A 16,505-nucleotide genomic window follows, 5' to 3' on the forward strand; every position below is an offset into this window, starting at 1 on the left:
GTCAAAGGATACAAATAAACTGTCCTCAGAATAAGAATTGTTAACTATGAACAACCATATGAAATGCTCCAAATCACTAATAGCAGAAATGCTAATCAAAACAACTGTGAAGTTTTACCTCACAGGAAACAAACCGTCAAAGATAACAAAAGATGGGAATAATCACGGTGGCTGTGGAAAGAAGAGTACAAGGATGCCCCATGGGTGGAGTGGGAATTGGTCCAATCCTTTTGGAAAGCAATTTGGAATTATTAAATAAAGTGACTAAATTGTCCTTAGTCTTCCCATGCTTCATGAAAGGTAGCTATCAAGTGCTCTAACTGTTATGGCTTTCCACTCCAATCACTAAAAGTAGGACAGAATATACAAAGTGCCTTTCAAAATACCATGTTCTAAAGATACCTGGGTTTTTTCAAATTATTTCATAAAAATCAAATCTTGATTCCCTCAGCAAATTTTCTGAGACAAAGTACCAAAATAAGCTAATTTATCTTTAATAAACAAAATTTTGAAAAAATTACAAATCCCAAACTGCAGAGACTCAATAAGCAGACATTTGGCATCTAAAGAAGGTACCCAAACCCAAGCATGACGACTTTGCCTAAGGAGTTGAAGAAAAACACACTCTTTAGATATAACGTATGAAATGAAAACAGTATTAAATCCTTGTGCTAAGCAGTGGACAGTTTATTGCTTTAAAAGTAAGGGATAAATAAAGTACAAAGAAACTAAAAGAATTTCCTTGGCTGAAAAAAACTTGAAACATAAAGCACTGATACTTGTTTATGGCACAAAACAAAGAAGTTATTCAAAATAAAGCAGAAAAAACAGGTTAAAACAATAAAAATTACAATGTGCCAACAGCAAAGTGCTCTGTAAGTAAATAAATATGACTGAAACTAAAATACACCTCCTCTCTCAAAACTAAACCAAGTCTACCACAGGCAAAGAGATGACTTTCTGATAACGAATATAAGACTTCCTCCCTCTTCAAATGTTTTCTGCAAGAAGAAATAACTATTCCTGCCACTGTTAAATCTTGCCATACAATAACGATCTGAATTTCACTTTCTCCATTATTTAACATGCCCATTTCCTACCCTCACAAAACAAACCAAAAACCAAAACTAAGCAGCAGGAGGTGAGGATGAGTGAAGAGGGAAAAAGATGACACATGAGAGCTGGAAAAGACACACACTGAGGAAATCTAAGTCTTCTCACACTTAGAAATGCAGGAAGATGGTAACTTTTCCTTTGTAGGAAGAGAATGACTACACACCTGCTCCATCACTGGGGCTGAGCCAGCCTCCAGGTTGCAGAGCAGCTAGTTACTAGAAGGTTTTATACGTGAATTGAGCTAGGAGTCAGGCTTCACCAAGGCTGAACAAGAACAGATTAGGGAACTACAGATCTCTTTAAAGTCATCTCTTAGAAGTATTAGTTTCCTGCAGAAGAAAAAGAAACAGACATTTTGTTCTCCACATTCTCATCTTCCTGTCCCCCCATCAACAGCAGCTCTATTTTCTCTTGCAAGGACATGCTGGATTGTGTCTGTTTTACTGTAACAGTTTGCTCCTTCCGAGTTCCTTTGACATCCTTTGACCCCTGTCTGCCAAAGCAACTAGGTATCTTTGTGCTGGAGTCGCCTGTTTCTGCCTCCTTTGTGGAAGGTGGATGTTGATGCTTTGTTCTAAGTGGTTTACCATCATATTTTGTTTCTTGTTTCTGCAAACACAGATCTTCCTGAGCCTGCTGAGGTTTAGGAAGCATGGCTCCTTCAAAAGGCACAAAACCTCTAGTGTTTTTTTGCTTCCCTTCTTCTTCCACTGGCTTTTGTTTGGGACATATTAGCTGTGGTCTGACTAGAAGTCCCTCTGCATTTGTCTCATAATCTTTCATGGCTCGTTCTCTTCGAAGTCTCTGGAAATCCATCAGCTGACGCAACTCCTCTGGCAGCTCCATACACGATGGCTAAGGGAAAAGAGCGAAATACTCCTGCTTTTTCAACTCTTAATACTGTATTTAAAAACATTTTATACTTACTTGCAAGCAAACAGCTTAAATTATGTTAACACAGTGCCCTCTAGTGACACTAACTAGTACTGAGGATGGAAATTAGTAAATTCATCCACACATTTTTAAGACAAGACCTGGAATGAATGTGTATATGGTGGCAAATAATTCCAGAATGCAGCCCCAGTGAGAATACTTGACCCCATGCAATGCCATCAATATAAAGTTTGCCATAGCACCTGGGAAACAGCTCAATGTAATGAAAAGAAGACTGGTCTTGGAGTCAGAAAACCTAGCTTCAGGTCCTGGGACCAACCCTGACTGTGTGAAGATGGACAAGTCATTTATTTACTCTCTTAGTTTCAAGTAGGGATAACACTTGCATGAGCGGCTTCACAAGGGAACTGTAAGGAAAGTACTCTGTCTATCGTTTAAGGTAGAACAGTCAGACTCTGTTTTCCCTAAAAAATTCAGGAAGCTGAAGCCTACCCACAAGGAAAGTTGTGCCTACCTCTGTGCCTCCTAACAGATCTCCAGATCCTTCCCGATAGGTATTTAAGTACGCATCCACCAGCGCAGTCAGGTCAGACATCATCTCATCCAGAAGCAACAAGCGAAGAGGCAGCAGATATGTCGTCTCCAGGGCTAGCACTTTCAGCAAGGAAGGTGGGAGAGGTCGCATAAACCATATTTCAGGATTTTCCTACAGCCATCAAAATAATGTCTTCTGAATTATAAGCAAATATTTAGGGCTAATATCTACTTTTATCCATGTTTCCTTTACTTAAGGGGTAGCAGCTTCCTGAATTATTACCCAGTGCTTATTTGATAAAACTATTTCTTAATATTTCCTTATAAGGAAATATATCTCATGCTCTGCCTTCACAAATTTCCAAAGATGACAGAGAGCGAACTTCTAATCAGATAGAGACTTCTTCACTCAAAGCTAGGCCTAGAAAAGATAAATGAACAAATCTTATGGTTCCTGTAGTAACGGCCTATGTAGGGATTATCAGATCTCCTCAGCAGCTGAAGAAGCAGCTGGGAAAATGTGGATTCCTACTTCCTCAATTAAGAATCTTGCCCCACCACCCCCAAACTTGAAAACTGAATGCTTTCAGAGAACATCTCTTTGGAAATACAATAATACTGATCTTGGCAAGGTTACAAATATTTTCCAAAGCAGGAAAATTAAGAATTTGGTACTATCCATACTTTTAGAGTGCATCTAGCTCTTCCCTTATATAAACTAATCACCTAATTCAACAAACACTAGAAAAACCAATACCAGGCAGTATATTCTTTAAAAGTCTCCACCAATCACCTGAACCATCTTTTGCTTGTCATCCAGGAAGGAGACACATTTGGGGGACATTTTAAGGTGTCGAATTAAGCTCTCCTGCAAGGTGCTGATGCAATGTGGAAGAAAGCCACCTGTTTCCATGGAAAACTGAAGGACATCAGCCACCTGTTATATTAAAAAAAAATAAAAAACCACCGCAAAGTATCTGTGCAGTGTGAAAACACTACAAAGCAGAATTACAAAAACACAGTAATGTAGTTAATATCTGTGTGACCTGGTACAGATCACTCTTTGTAGGTCTGACTAGGTGGGTTCTATAAGGTCCCTTCTGGCTCTAAATCTAGGATCCTAGCATTATTCTATCACAGCATAAATGGTGTGATTTGAGAGACCACTACTGATATCTCAAAAAACTAATTATCCAGTTCATGAACTATCCTTGCTTAATACTTTTATTCTTGTCAAAGGCCACTAGTACTTTCATTAGAGACACAATAAAGAAGTAAAATTCAAGAACCAAATACGCTGTTTGTTCATTCAAATGAAGATTTGATAGAGAAGGTGGTTGTAATTAATGTTTAAAATAAACTTATCTACAAACTCCATTAGCACAGATAATAAGATCATAAAAAACTAAGTCTTTATAATACTTGCTTATAATTCACAAGTGGCATCCTCTGAAGTGGACAGGACAAAAGGAAAATGACTAATGGGGCATTCAAGCTCAAGATGTTTAAGGTAATAAGAGAACATTGTGCTTCTGTTAGAGCTCTGTCTCAAGTCAGCAGATTCAGAAGAATTCCAGCCTCAGGTGACTTTAAAAACCTACAGATGTAACTGCTAATCCACTCCATCAGTGATCTCTGAAGGACTGCTGAGAAAAGGAAAGGTTCTATATAACAAGAAGGCAAATGTTCCAGTTTTCAAAGTCATTAAGAAGGTGGAATCTACATGGCAAAGAGTGGCAAGCTTGATTTCAGTTCCCAGAAAAATTCTAGAATGTTATTAAAGGTAGTGAATATCTAAAAAGAAAAATATGGCCTAGTCAAATCAGGTTATAAAGGACTAACTTCAAGTCATTATTTGACACAAGGTTACTAGACTTGTAGAAGAGAATGTCATAAATAACTTTTACCTAGAAATCAAAGTACTTGACAATCTTTCCTAATACTCTTACGGACAAGACAGATGGAAGCTAAACCACAAAACAGTAAGATAGATTTAGATTCCTGAGATGATGTCAAATTGTATGAAGGTCTTTAGTGAAATGCCCAAGAGTTCTGTTCTTGTTTCTCTACCACTTCACATTTATCAGTGATTTCAATAAAGTAGTCAACATCATGCTTATCACATCTGTATATGACACAGAGCTGGGAGGGATCACTAACACAATGGAGAGCAGGATCAAAAAACTCTTGACAGACTAAAACAACGGACCAAATCTAACAAAATGCAATTACTAAAGACAAATGTCAATTGCTACATATGAATTCAAACATTTCAACTTTCCAAGAAGAGTTTTCTTAAAAAGATGTCACCAGGGAAATATGAGATGCCAAATTATCAGTGTGATCTTAGGCTATACTGAGGATGGAACAGTGTTTAGAGCAAGGGAGGTGATAGCCCCACCATAATGTGCCCTGCTTAGACCACAGCCTGAAGACTGTTTTCAGTTTGGGGCTCCATGTTTTAAGGTGCACCGCACTGTTCTGAAACTGAAGAGCACCCACAAGAAGATAACCAGAACATAGGTTTGATGTAAAGGAAACGTTTGTAATTGTCCAAAAGCTTCACGGGATGCCTCAAGAGGTACAGTGGAGGTCTCAAGGAAAGGGCAGATGAACAGATGAACAAAGGATGCTGCAGAGGGAATTAGCAGCCTGTGAGTTCCCTTTCAATTCTGAGATCTTGTGATTCACCACCAGATTTCTAAATTTCTCTTTTTTACATGATGGGACTGGGCATTTAGCATAATGAGGCTTTGACTTTATTTTTTGTCATATTTATTTCAAGAGAACTTTAAAAAAAGAATAATATACATCCTATACTAAAAAGTGACTCATTTATTCTTCTTATTCAGAATCTGTTGTTTTCTATGGATACAAACCATCAAAATGCACATATTTCTATATACCTCTACATGCCAGAGGAGGTATACAGTGAAACTGTGACAACAGTAATGAGCTGAAGGATACAGAGACCCATGCTGGAGTCTTGGCTCTGACACTTGCTACAAGGGTAACTTTAGGCAAATAAGTTCCCTCTCTGGGCACAGTACTACTGCACTCCCTGCCTCTCCAGGCTATGGGGAAACGTTTTGTATGGTGTGATGTAATATATCAGCTATTATTATTGCACACACCTGTGTGTCAAACACATTAGAAAGAACAATTCCATACTGATGAGAAAGGCAGTCAGAAAGCCAACGACAATCATGAATAACCTGAAGGACAAGAAAACAAGGAGATCAAGAAGTGAATGACACCACAAGCTCCATTCTCAGACTACTCACCTTCATTCCATGTAGCAGGAGAGCTACTTATACCCACCTTCAAAATCTTCCTATCTTCCAACACCATCTGAAGTCCATTATTGAAAGCTCGACTTCCCAGAACAAAAATGTCAAATAAGTAAATCCGACTACTTGTTGCCACCTATAAAAAAACACAATCTAGACACATGAACCCCAGGACTGAGGAGCTGTGGAGAAAAGGGTTCAAGGACTGAATGGGAATAATGTGACAAAAAGTTTCACATCCATGCTTCTGTGCTATGGAATGTTTTTATAAAGGTTTTTCTAAACAGGAACCACAAATAATCTGGGCTATTTTCGAAGGAAAAAGATAAACATAGGGTTCTTTACATATAACCTTTTCTCTGTAAATGTTCAAACCCCATCTATGTTTTGACTATCTACATTCAGTGGTCTAGTTATCTCCCCCAAAAACAAAGAATTAGAATAAATGAGATACAGTATGTAATTGCTACTAGATAATAACCATATGCCAATATGAACCTAGTATTATGTTAGATGTCTGTCACTTAAAGTTTCACAAGCCAAAACCTCTATTTATCCAGATACTTACATTTTAAATAGACAACAAAAACTGGACAAGTGTCAATACAGCTTACAATATTCTGAGGTAGATATATCAAAAAGAGAGAAGTTGGTAACCAATTTCAAAGAAACCTTTTCTTTACCTGAAGCCAACAGAGTTTCCCATGACGACATAAATTAACTCCTTCAGCTGCCACGCTCAAGACACTCTGTTTCTTGATGTGCAGCATCTAGTAACAACCAAAAGAAAATGGTTCTGGAAATTCTCAGGCTAATCAACAAAAGAGAGGGATATTAACAGGACACAGGTTTTAGCAATGAAAGAATTTTCATATAAAATAAATGTCCACACTTTGATGAACCTGCTATCTTATAAAACTTGCCTTAACAAACCTGCATTAAGCATTACTTATTTCAGTGGTGAGGAACCTGCAGGCTCAAAGCCACAGGTTCTCCACCCCTGACTTACTTCCTTCATTAGTAAACTCAACAAAAAATCCTAACCTGGGACATGAGCCACATTTACAAGTCAGGATAAAAAAAAAAATAGAAACTGGTACAGCTCCCACTAGCAACAAATGCCATAGCTGTTTTTGCAGAGAAATTTCAATATTCAAGAGTCAACAATTCCAAATTCTACAATGCTGTTACTTGTATTTGTATATTGTCTTTCTTTTTTCAGAGGAACTAAAATGCTCTACATTAAAGCAACATAACATGATACAGTGGAGAGAGCTCTGGATTTGGAGTCAGAGAACCTGTGATCTAATTTATCCTAGTTTGTTCATTTATTCTCTGTGAGACTTTGGACAAGTCATGTATTATCTCAGAAACGATTTCTTTGTCCATAAAACCGACAAAGGAAAGAGGAAGATAAGCAGGCAAGATGATTTCCAAAAGTCCCTTCCAGCTCTAAATCTATTACAATAATAATGAAAACAACAGAATTTGAAACATGTCTTCTTGTTGAGTGACTAAAGAGAACAGAATTGAGAACAGAACAAGTCTCTTCGAATCTAGTACGCTCCAGAACGGACTCATGCTTCAAGTCTCAGGGGCTGGACTGCTTTCAAATTATAAGGTATCAATTTCAGGTTCCTTTTATTATAAACCAAAATGAACTCTGACTCCTGAAATTTCTCAAATTAACAAACTCTTGAGAAAAATCAGAATTGGCCAATGGACAAAACTATCTAAAATACTGCAGAACTCTGACCAGTAATGTTAAAATCCATAGGGCACAGAAGAGATGACAAAGAGTTATACAAGTAATACTTACAGCAGAACCAAACTTTTGTTGGAACTGATTAACTACTGTGTATGTCACATCTTCTGCCTCTGAATGAGAAAGACAGCATTACAGACAAATCTCTCCTTAACAATGTAATTGACCCTCCAATTTTGGTCATATTCATACAATTTTGCAAATCTAAAAAAATTGCAAACCTAAAGAATGTTCATTGTTGTCTATCAAAACCTATCTATTATCCCCCCATCTATACTTTGAACATAGGTACAGAGAAAGAATACCAGTGACAATTTCCTCTCATATTTCAATGCTTTCATCCTTGTAAAGTCTAAAAAAATCCTCTTTGGTTTAGGCCTTGACTATTAATTTCACAATAATTCTCACAGAAACAGAAAATAATCTAGTCTTAAACAAATTTGGAAGCCAGGGCATGAACAAAAAAGTCCTTCTCTTAGACAAATGGCTGTCCCATCTGTCAGTTCTCATGATATTTTTCAGTTCCTAACTCCAGGTCTTATACTCTGTTGCACTATGGGTTTGTATTATATATTTAGTCTGTTTTCAATACCGTGTTATTTTATTATGGAGATACCCAGAGGAAACAATGCAGGTTAAAACTTTTGGCACAGAGAACAGACAAGAAAAATCTACCTCCTTCCCTTCATTGAATAGACGTGGAGACTATGGGGGTGGCCTGTTGTTACACATGCCATCAGACAACATGTGGTTCTGAATTTTTTTTTGTTTTTAAAGTTTATTTTAAACTTAAGTACAAAATAAAAAAAGAAAAAACATTGCCATGTACACAGCAAAACAAAGGAGAAGATTTGATACAGAGCAATAAATATCCATCTCAAGAAAAACCTATACAATGAGTAAAAGTTGCCCCAGCTTTTTCTCGCTTCCCTGTGGGTTTGCGTTTGTTCTCGTTGGCACTTTTACTTTATTCCCCTCCCCCCCCCCAAAGAAGGCTACAATTAGGTGAGGATATATGTGTGTATATGCATAGATATCTATAAACATAGACCCATACACTATACGTAAGACTATGCTATCTTTGTCTCTACTTGTCATCCGCTTCTCTGAAGGTGGATACCATCTTTGCTCGTATGTCCAAGTCTTTCCATGATTTTCTAAATCAATCAGTTCATTTCCTACACACCACAGCAAGATTCCAACCCGATTCTATTCTGAGAGACTTATCTATTAAAGTTTTTTCCCAATTTTCTACATTCCTTTTATTCTTGGCTGCATAGGTTCTATTTATACAAAAAACTTTTAATTTAAAATAATCCAAATTATCCACTTTACACTCCAACAACGCTCTTACCTTATGATATGGTTTAAGGTCTTATACTCCTAGATCTGCTTCTTCTACATCTTTTCCCCAGGTTTCTTTGAAGTTCCTGACCTTTTGTTCTTCTAAATGAACTTTGTTACTTGGTTTTGATTTTTTTTTTTTTTAAGTCTTTGTTAGAAGGGAAGGATCTTTGGGGGGAGAGGAGGAATATTGCCTTCATTAGGACAATCAACACTAGGCCAAGTCCTGAAAAGTTTTAAGCCATAATAAACCTCATTGTGGAAAATTCATAGTAAAAGATCCTGCCTTCCAGGCCCACTATTAATTACCTACCGGATGGACTGTATTTTAGGTCATTCAGCAAGGTGATGGTACGTGACTCAAGGGAAGAAGATGATGAATCATTCATATTCTGGTCTGCTTCTTTTACTATATCCATCCTTGTTCCTTCTGTACTTAGGTTATCCCTACATTAAGACAACACTCAGAGGCATTTATTCTCTGCTACCATTGATGTATACAAATTTTGTCTTGTATCAGTAGCATAGTACTACAGGCCCTACAAGGGTAACCCTGCCCTTAGCACACCTGGCATATAGCAGATGCTTACTGATGGACTGAATCTAATAAAAAGGACTTAGTTCTTCCAGCTGACTCTCTTAAAAAAGAAAAATTACTTACAAAATGGAAAAAGCCAACCCCACATCCCCTATAATTTTTCTTATAGCTTGACAACTTTTCAGACAAGTTCAAGAAAAATTTGGTTGAACAAGACAGACTTTTTATCTTGACCAGGTTATATTAATGAACATATTCTTGAAACACCATGATTAAAAAAAATGATTCTTTCTCCATACCTGACAGAAGGTGTCTTTTCTCCTACTCCTTCCACATCATCCAGCAGTTCCACTAAAAAAAAAATCAGTTTCCAACAGTTCTCCTCATAGAAACCATCATAGTCCCCTCTAAAACAAAACCCTGATCTTGTCAGCTTACACAAGAAACTCTGAGAGATATGCAATTTTATTGATGCCACTTCCCCTTCTTTCCCCAATGATCCTTCCCTTCCAACAAAGATTTTTTAAAAAATCAAAACCAAGTCACACTCTCTGATATCATTTGTAACAGAGCACCCTCATAATCTCCCCATCTACACAATGAAGGGAAGGAGGCAGTTTTTCTTATCTATTCTCTAGGCCAAACTTGGTCATTACTATTATAGTGTTCAATTTCATTTAAGAATTAGTTTCATTAAGAATTACATATTTATGTACACTTATTGTCAGTTACCAGAAAGAAAGAATGAGTCACAATAAAATCAGCTCTGAATTTTCCACGTGGTTCAAGGATCATTTGCTCCCTTGGATGGACAACTTCTCAGTTGTCCCAACAATGGCTGGGATCATCACTCTGTCCTTTCCTCCTCTGGGCTTTGTTGAAGCTTTTGTGGTCACTTAACTGAGTTCTAAGGCCCTTTCCCTTTATTCACCCACCACTCTTATACTACAAACTTTTCTATTATCTTATTTTAAGTTATCAAGATTTCTCTCCATGGATGCCGACCAATGAATTACTTCTATTGAAACAACTCTTTTCAGAATTTACCAAATGCTCTACTAATTACTAATCAACCTTCCTCTTCCATGGTCTCTGCATAGCTTCCAGAAATCATGACCAATTCCTCCTACCGATTCTTTCTTTTCCCTAGATTCTCTTAACCTTGCTTTTTCTCTGTGCTCCTCTAATCTGTCTGACTATTTCTTCTCACTCTCAACTAATTTATCATACTGCTCCCATCTCTGAACCTCACATGTCTCCCAGGGCTCTATCTTGGAAGACTTTCTCTTCTTATTATACCTTTTCTCCTTGTACGTGATCTACTCTTGAGTCCATTACAATACACACTCTTACTATCTCTTCTAAACTCTTGTCCTGCATCTTCAACAGCCTACTAGCCATATCTGCCTCTAGAATTTCAAATCTGCATCTCTCAAAATCAATTTTTTCCCTCTTCTTCTAAACTTCCTAGTTTCTATTGGTAATTCCACCATCCTCCCAAGTACTCAGATTCAAAACCTTGGAGTCATCCTTGACTTTTCCTCCTCCCTTATCCCTCACATACAATCAGCTGCCAAATCTAATGGATTCTAGCTCTCCAACATCTCTCCTCTTTTCTTTCTTCCTTTTTTCCATTAAAACAACTATCACTCCACTTCAGGTCCTTATTATCTCTTGCCAAGACAATTACAAGAAATTCCTAACTGGTCTTCCTACTTTTACTTGCTCTTTTCCTTGACGTAATTGTCAAAAAAAATAGTCTGACCATGTTATTCTTCTGATGATAAATGCTCAGCAGATTTCCTATTGCCTTTAGGATAAAATGCAGACTCCTTGGCCTAGAAATTCAGACCATCCAACACCAAACTTAACCTTCCTGAGTTCTGTTCACTTTACCTCCATTCGTACACTGTTTCAGGAAAACTGGATTACTTGCTATTTCTCCAAACTCAACATACTGCCTCCCACCTTTGTGCAGCCACACAGGTCAAAATGCATAGTGGAATGCCCTCCATTTTAATTTTTTTGGAATTTATGTCTTCCTTTAAAGCTCATGTTAGGTGTCACCTATTCTTGCGAAGCATTCTGTAATCTACACAGCAAAAGTATTCTCTTCCTTTCAAATTTCCCTCTGACCACTTTGCTGTCACTCTCTGGTATCATATTTAATCTGTGCACATATATTTAACAATAATAAATTTAATAATAATTTATAATAAATATGTAATAAGTGATTATACATAATAAAATTGTACATACATCCTCCAGCATGCCTCCCTTAGGGACAGAGAAGTTCTCATTTCTGTTTTATTACCTAGAATACTAAGACACTTGATAAACTTTTGTTGAACTGAATTTAACAAACGTACAGTGAGATCCTAAGCGACAATGCTTCAAAAAAAGTCTGAAGGCAAAACTAGAAATCCCAGTCACTTTATGTTTAATGAAATTTCCTTGGAGAGCATGAAAGCATTTCATAATCTTTCTTTTAAAAAATTATCGAGAGTCTAAGAAAATAAGTCCATTATAATAAAGTAATACTACCCCTTTATTCCAAATATTGGAAAATCAAACTTCAGTTTACTAACAGGGCAAATATCAATTTTACAGTTCAAGATGAAACACTCACCATTCACAATCTCATGGCCAAAAAACATCTTCACTCCTGGGACACTTCGGCCAGTCTCCAAATTCTTAACTACATTTTTTTAAAAGTTTTGTTAACAAAATATTATATATTAACAAGAAAAATAAACTGCCCCAAATCTATAAAATATCTTGCCACTTCAATCTAAGTTATATAACATCAAAGTACTATCATGTTATCTCTCAGAGGAAAAGTTAAAAATGAAAGTTAAGTTTCAGCCTTGATACCTATAATACTGAAAATATGGTGATCACAGAATACACCAGTAAGAACTAGACAGGCTGGTAGAATTGCAAAAACCATAATACTCTGTTGTAGACTCTTTTGTAGGTCAATTTAAAGGTAACCTGTGCTCAATTCTGCCACACTAAGCTGACATAGTGCTAAATGCTCTTTGGGCACACAAATCTTAATTTTTATGAATAATAATCAGGTCAAATCACAGGTCTGAAATGTGGATGGGTAAAGAAAAGAAGCTCCAACATCAATTTCAAGATATTTAGGTTTTTTTTTGACGGGAGCACTAAATTACAGTACACAATACTGGCTGACGCTGACAAAACCTCCTTCCACCCTCACGTGCACGTCCAGGTACAAGCCTGAAAATTCAGTAAGAAGTCTGTATCTACGTCAGATGAGAGGAGGCTTTAACCTAGAACTGTCCTAAGGTAGCAGGCAATGCAGGCAGCTGCATTGATCCTAGAGTACCACTGATTCATATAGAATTACATGTTATCTGTGGTCTCGCTTGGTGTCCGTAACAGCCGTGTGAGTTCTTCATAAGCTTCATGTTGCTAATTAGGAGGCAGGTCTCAAGAACATACCCAAGGTCACACAGTTGTGGTACAAGAATTAAAACCCGGATCTTACAATACTAACTACAAATCTCTCCCTACCGTATTACCCTTCAAAACAGAGGTGCTTCTCCAGGTTAAAAATAACAGCTCATATTTACAGCTTATATAAACCTTAAGGTTCACAAAGTGCTAATAATACAAGTACTACAGCCTTTTTCATAAATGAGGTACTGAGTTTCAGAGAAATTAAGTGACACATCTAGGGTCATATAGCAAATTAGCACTGGGGCCAGGGGCCACGATGTAATCCCATGTTTTCCTCCTTTGAACTGTGTTCCACTATACATTTTATAAATGGACTCTATTCCAAAAGTTCATTTGTAAATACACTCTGAAACTTGCAACTCACTTTTCCACAGAAACCATATTATAGCTAATCTGGAAACTAAAGCCACAAAAGCCTATTTACCACATATAACATGGAGAAGGAAATGAAAAACCACTCCAGTATCTTTGCCAATTAATCACCAAATGGAGTCACAAAGTGGGACACAACTTAAACCACAATAAACATAAACACAGTCACACCAATACTGAACATCATTAACTACACTGTCCCTATAGGAACATATGTTCCAAGCTGCAACATTCTGAGAATGCCTATGAGCAGCACAAAGGGATGCTCCTCCCATCAACCCCTTCTCCAAATTCAGTTGCACTGGAGATAGAGAAAAGTTCTCTTGCTGTGGAAGTATATCAAGAAGTCCCCTAAAATAATAATGGGTTTACATGTAAGATATATTCACATACAACAGGTATCTGAAAGCTAATTTCTAGACTGTTTATAACGGACTATCCTGGGAAGTACCTTTCCTACATAACAAGAGTAAATGTTTCCCAAAAGGTTAAGAATGGTTATATAGCAAACTAGAACTAGACTTCGGGGACTCAGCACTTTACTAAGTAGTTGCCTGGATTTGACACTTAATTAGCTGAGTAAACCTGGTCAAGTCAGGATCTCTTCACCTTACATTTCTTATCTGTAAAACAAGGTAACTGGACTAAATTATTTCGAAGGTTCCCAAACTCAAGTTTTGATTTTGTTAATTTTAACATTCTAGGCAAATGAAATGTATGAACTGAAATAAATTTTTCACTTTAATGGAAAAAAGGAATATAGAAATACCAGCACAAGTCTTACAGAGTTATGGGCTGATGTGCAAATCGTTGTAGGCTACAGTGCTCCTGTGCTGGGAAAAAGACATCTAACCTTCCAGTTTCTCTCAACAGAGAAAATGTCCCAATTCCCAAATGATCATAACGGTAACATTTAAACCTTAATCATGGTTCGCTTCAGAGAATAGTAAGCAGAAGACTAAGAACAAAGAGAATAAGACCTTTTTTCAGAACAATAATCTTGGTAGGGTCCACGTGTTGAAGCACTCCCTGGAAGATGCCACAGACTAAAGTGATTTTCACCCTTCTTCCCAGAATCTGGTTTAAAAAATGGTAATCACTGCTGGGATCCATCCTGTGTGATACTAAAAACAAGTCTTCAAGCTTTCAGCTTCCTTAAATTTCTAAGCAGCTGAAAATTAGGAAGAAAATGTGATTAAGTTTTGTGCTACTGGTTTTTCCATATACCTGAAAGAGAGGAAAAAAAAGAATACGAATTATAAATTTGCTACAATTATTAAGTTCCTACTCTATGCCCAAGCACTGTGCTATGGGCTCTCTCAGCCCATAGTACATAATGGTTCTTTGTAAGAAATATACTACCACAAACACCAATCCAAAGTCATACATTGGAAACCAAAGAATTATAGAAAAACTCTCCTCTTTTAACTAAAAAGTAGACAGTACCTAAAGACAATTTATACAGGTAAAGAGTACTCCTTAAACAAAAACAAAATATTATTAGTTTCTGTTTGCTCAGTTTGACATTTAAACATTGTAACTACAATACATCACTCTAGGGAAATAAATGGATATCTCTGAACCTAAACCAAACAACTCTTTGAAGAATGGCGAATGAATGCCAACACTGAACACAGAACATTACATTCTACCCAGCATACAGCACAATCTCCAAATACTATATGTCGAAAACAGCACCAAGCTCAAAGCAAAACATAATCTTCAAGCAAATTATTTTTTCTAAGTTAAATAGGTAAGGTTTATAAGGAACAGAAAGAAAAGAGAAAGTGGGGAAAACGGATTCTAATAAAACAGAAGACAAAAATGCAGTTTCCTCCTAGTATTCCCTCACTTTATTTAGACTGTTACAAAACTTGCCTTTAATACAGCTAAGGCAAAAATTAAGAGGAGTAATAATAAAAGCACAATAGGCTTTTGCAATGATATATTTTATCATGCATAACATTCATATGGAATAAGGCTATTAAGCTATGACCTTAATTTAAACTCAACACCTTAAAGAAAAGTCATCCTAGATGTGCAAAGACTATACTTAAGAATATACTTAATATTTCCAGGATCTCTGGTTCAGCTGAGCACTCCCTCCCCACATGGGGTCTACAAACTCCTCCACCTTAGTGTCTTTTGAGTCGCTCTAACTGAAAAACGCATCTCCCTTTTGCCAACTTTCCCCTTAATACGCTAAGTCTGGGGGCAAGGATCATTCAGCTTTCCCAGCTTGGTAAGAGGGCCTTCTAGAGGTTCTGTCCCAGTGGCAGAGTCCAGAAAACCTCCAGGTTTACTCCTTAGGTCAACAGTAAAAATTAAAAGCAGCAGCCCATTTTTTCCCATTTTTATCAAGTGGCTAATTCTAAATACATGACCCGTGACCTTCTTGAAATGGCTTAAAGATTACAAGCCTTTAAGAGTTTCCTATGTCATACACACCTCTAAAAACAAAGGGGAAATTCAAAATAGGATCCTTAGGAAACAGATAATACTACGATCTGATGGATCTGCTGGTAAACGGAGACCTCGACAAGGAAAAGCTAAGTAGAAATCGACCACCCAGAACGATCAAGGCAAAGGCGCAGGTTCCCACGCGAGGACGGAACGCGCCGAAAAGGAAAGGCCCGGCTTCTCCTTTCCAGCTCACAAATCTGCCGCGCGAAAAGAAGTCCCTTGGCTTCTAGGGGGCACACATTAATCCCTGGGCGCTACCGTTTTTTACAAAGGGTGACTAAAGCGGAGACCGCGTGTGAAGATCACTGGCCACTAAAGGTCACCGGCCGAGGCCCAAGGCTTTTCTAATTCATCTCCACCACCGCGCGGAGGGGGAGGGGTACTGGAAGCCCAAGTCGGGGACGACTCGAGGCCGGGCCAGGGGGCAGGAGGATGGGCGCAGCGCGGGCCCCGGGCCGGTGATTCCTCGAAGCCACGAAGGGCTGGGCCCCAGGCAGGCCCAAACTCGGCCTAGGACGCCATTACCCGGGCGGCGGAGGGGCCCGGCAAGGAAAGAGGGGTCGGAAGCGAAGAGCGGGGCGCTGGGCCGAGCTCAGCCTGGCCGCCAGGGGCCTTCTCCGCCCTGCAAGGACGCGGCCCGCTCCCGACTGGCCAGCTCTAGACCGGCCAGGCCGCAGGTGCCGGGGCGTGCTCGTTTCCA

At 38.1% G+C, this 16,505-nt stretch overlaps 1 protein-coding gene across 7 annotated transcripts; it reads right to left on the reverse strand.

The window, feature by feature from the left end:
- Positions 1-663: 663 nt before the first annotated feature.
- EXD1 (exonuclease 3'-5' domain containing 1) lies at positions 664-16,487 on the reverse strand. Of its 7 annotated transcripts, none has more exons than XM_072622730.1 (12): positions 15,791-16,487; positions 14,323-14,569; positions 12,111-12,179; positions 9,781-9,832; positions 9,257-9,390; positions 7,654-7,712; positions 6,518-6,604; positions 5,866-5,970; positions 5,679-5,759; positions 3,338-3,481; positions 2,525-2,716; positions 664-1,971 (listed from the first exon to the last, which is right to left on the reverse strand). In XM_072622730.1, the coding sequence occupies exons 2-12, from the start codon at positions 14,453-14,455 to the stop codon at positions 1,438-1,440; spliced, it is 1,590 nt and encodes a 529-aa protein (XP_072478831.1). In that variant the 5' UTR covers positions 14,456-14,569; positions 15,791-16,487; the 3' UTR covers positions 664-1,437. The 7 variants fall into 7 exon arrangements, with proteins under 7 accessions (XP_072478831.1, XP_072478833.1, XP_072478834.1 ...); XM_072622732.1 differs by having other exon boundaries at positions 14,323-14,513; positions 15,791-16,483; XM_072622733.1 differs by having other exon boundaries at positions 16,331-16,416.
- Between the last annotated feature and the right edge of the window lie 18 nt (positions 16,488-16,505).

This window comes from Notamacropus eugenii, chromosome 7, assembly GCF_028372415.1.
Source record: "Notamacropus eugenii isolate mMacEug1 chromosome 7, mMacEug1.pri_v2, whole genome shotgun sequence".
NCBI lineage: Eukaryota > Metazoa > Chordata > Mammalia > Diprotodontia > Macropodidae > Notamacropus > Notamacropus eugenii.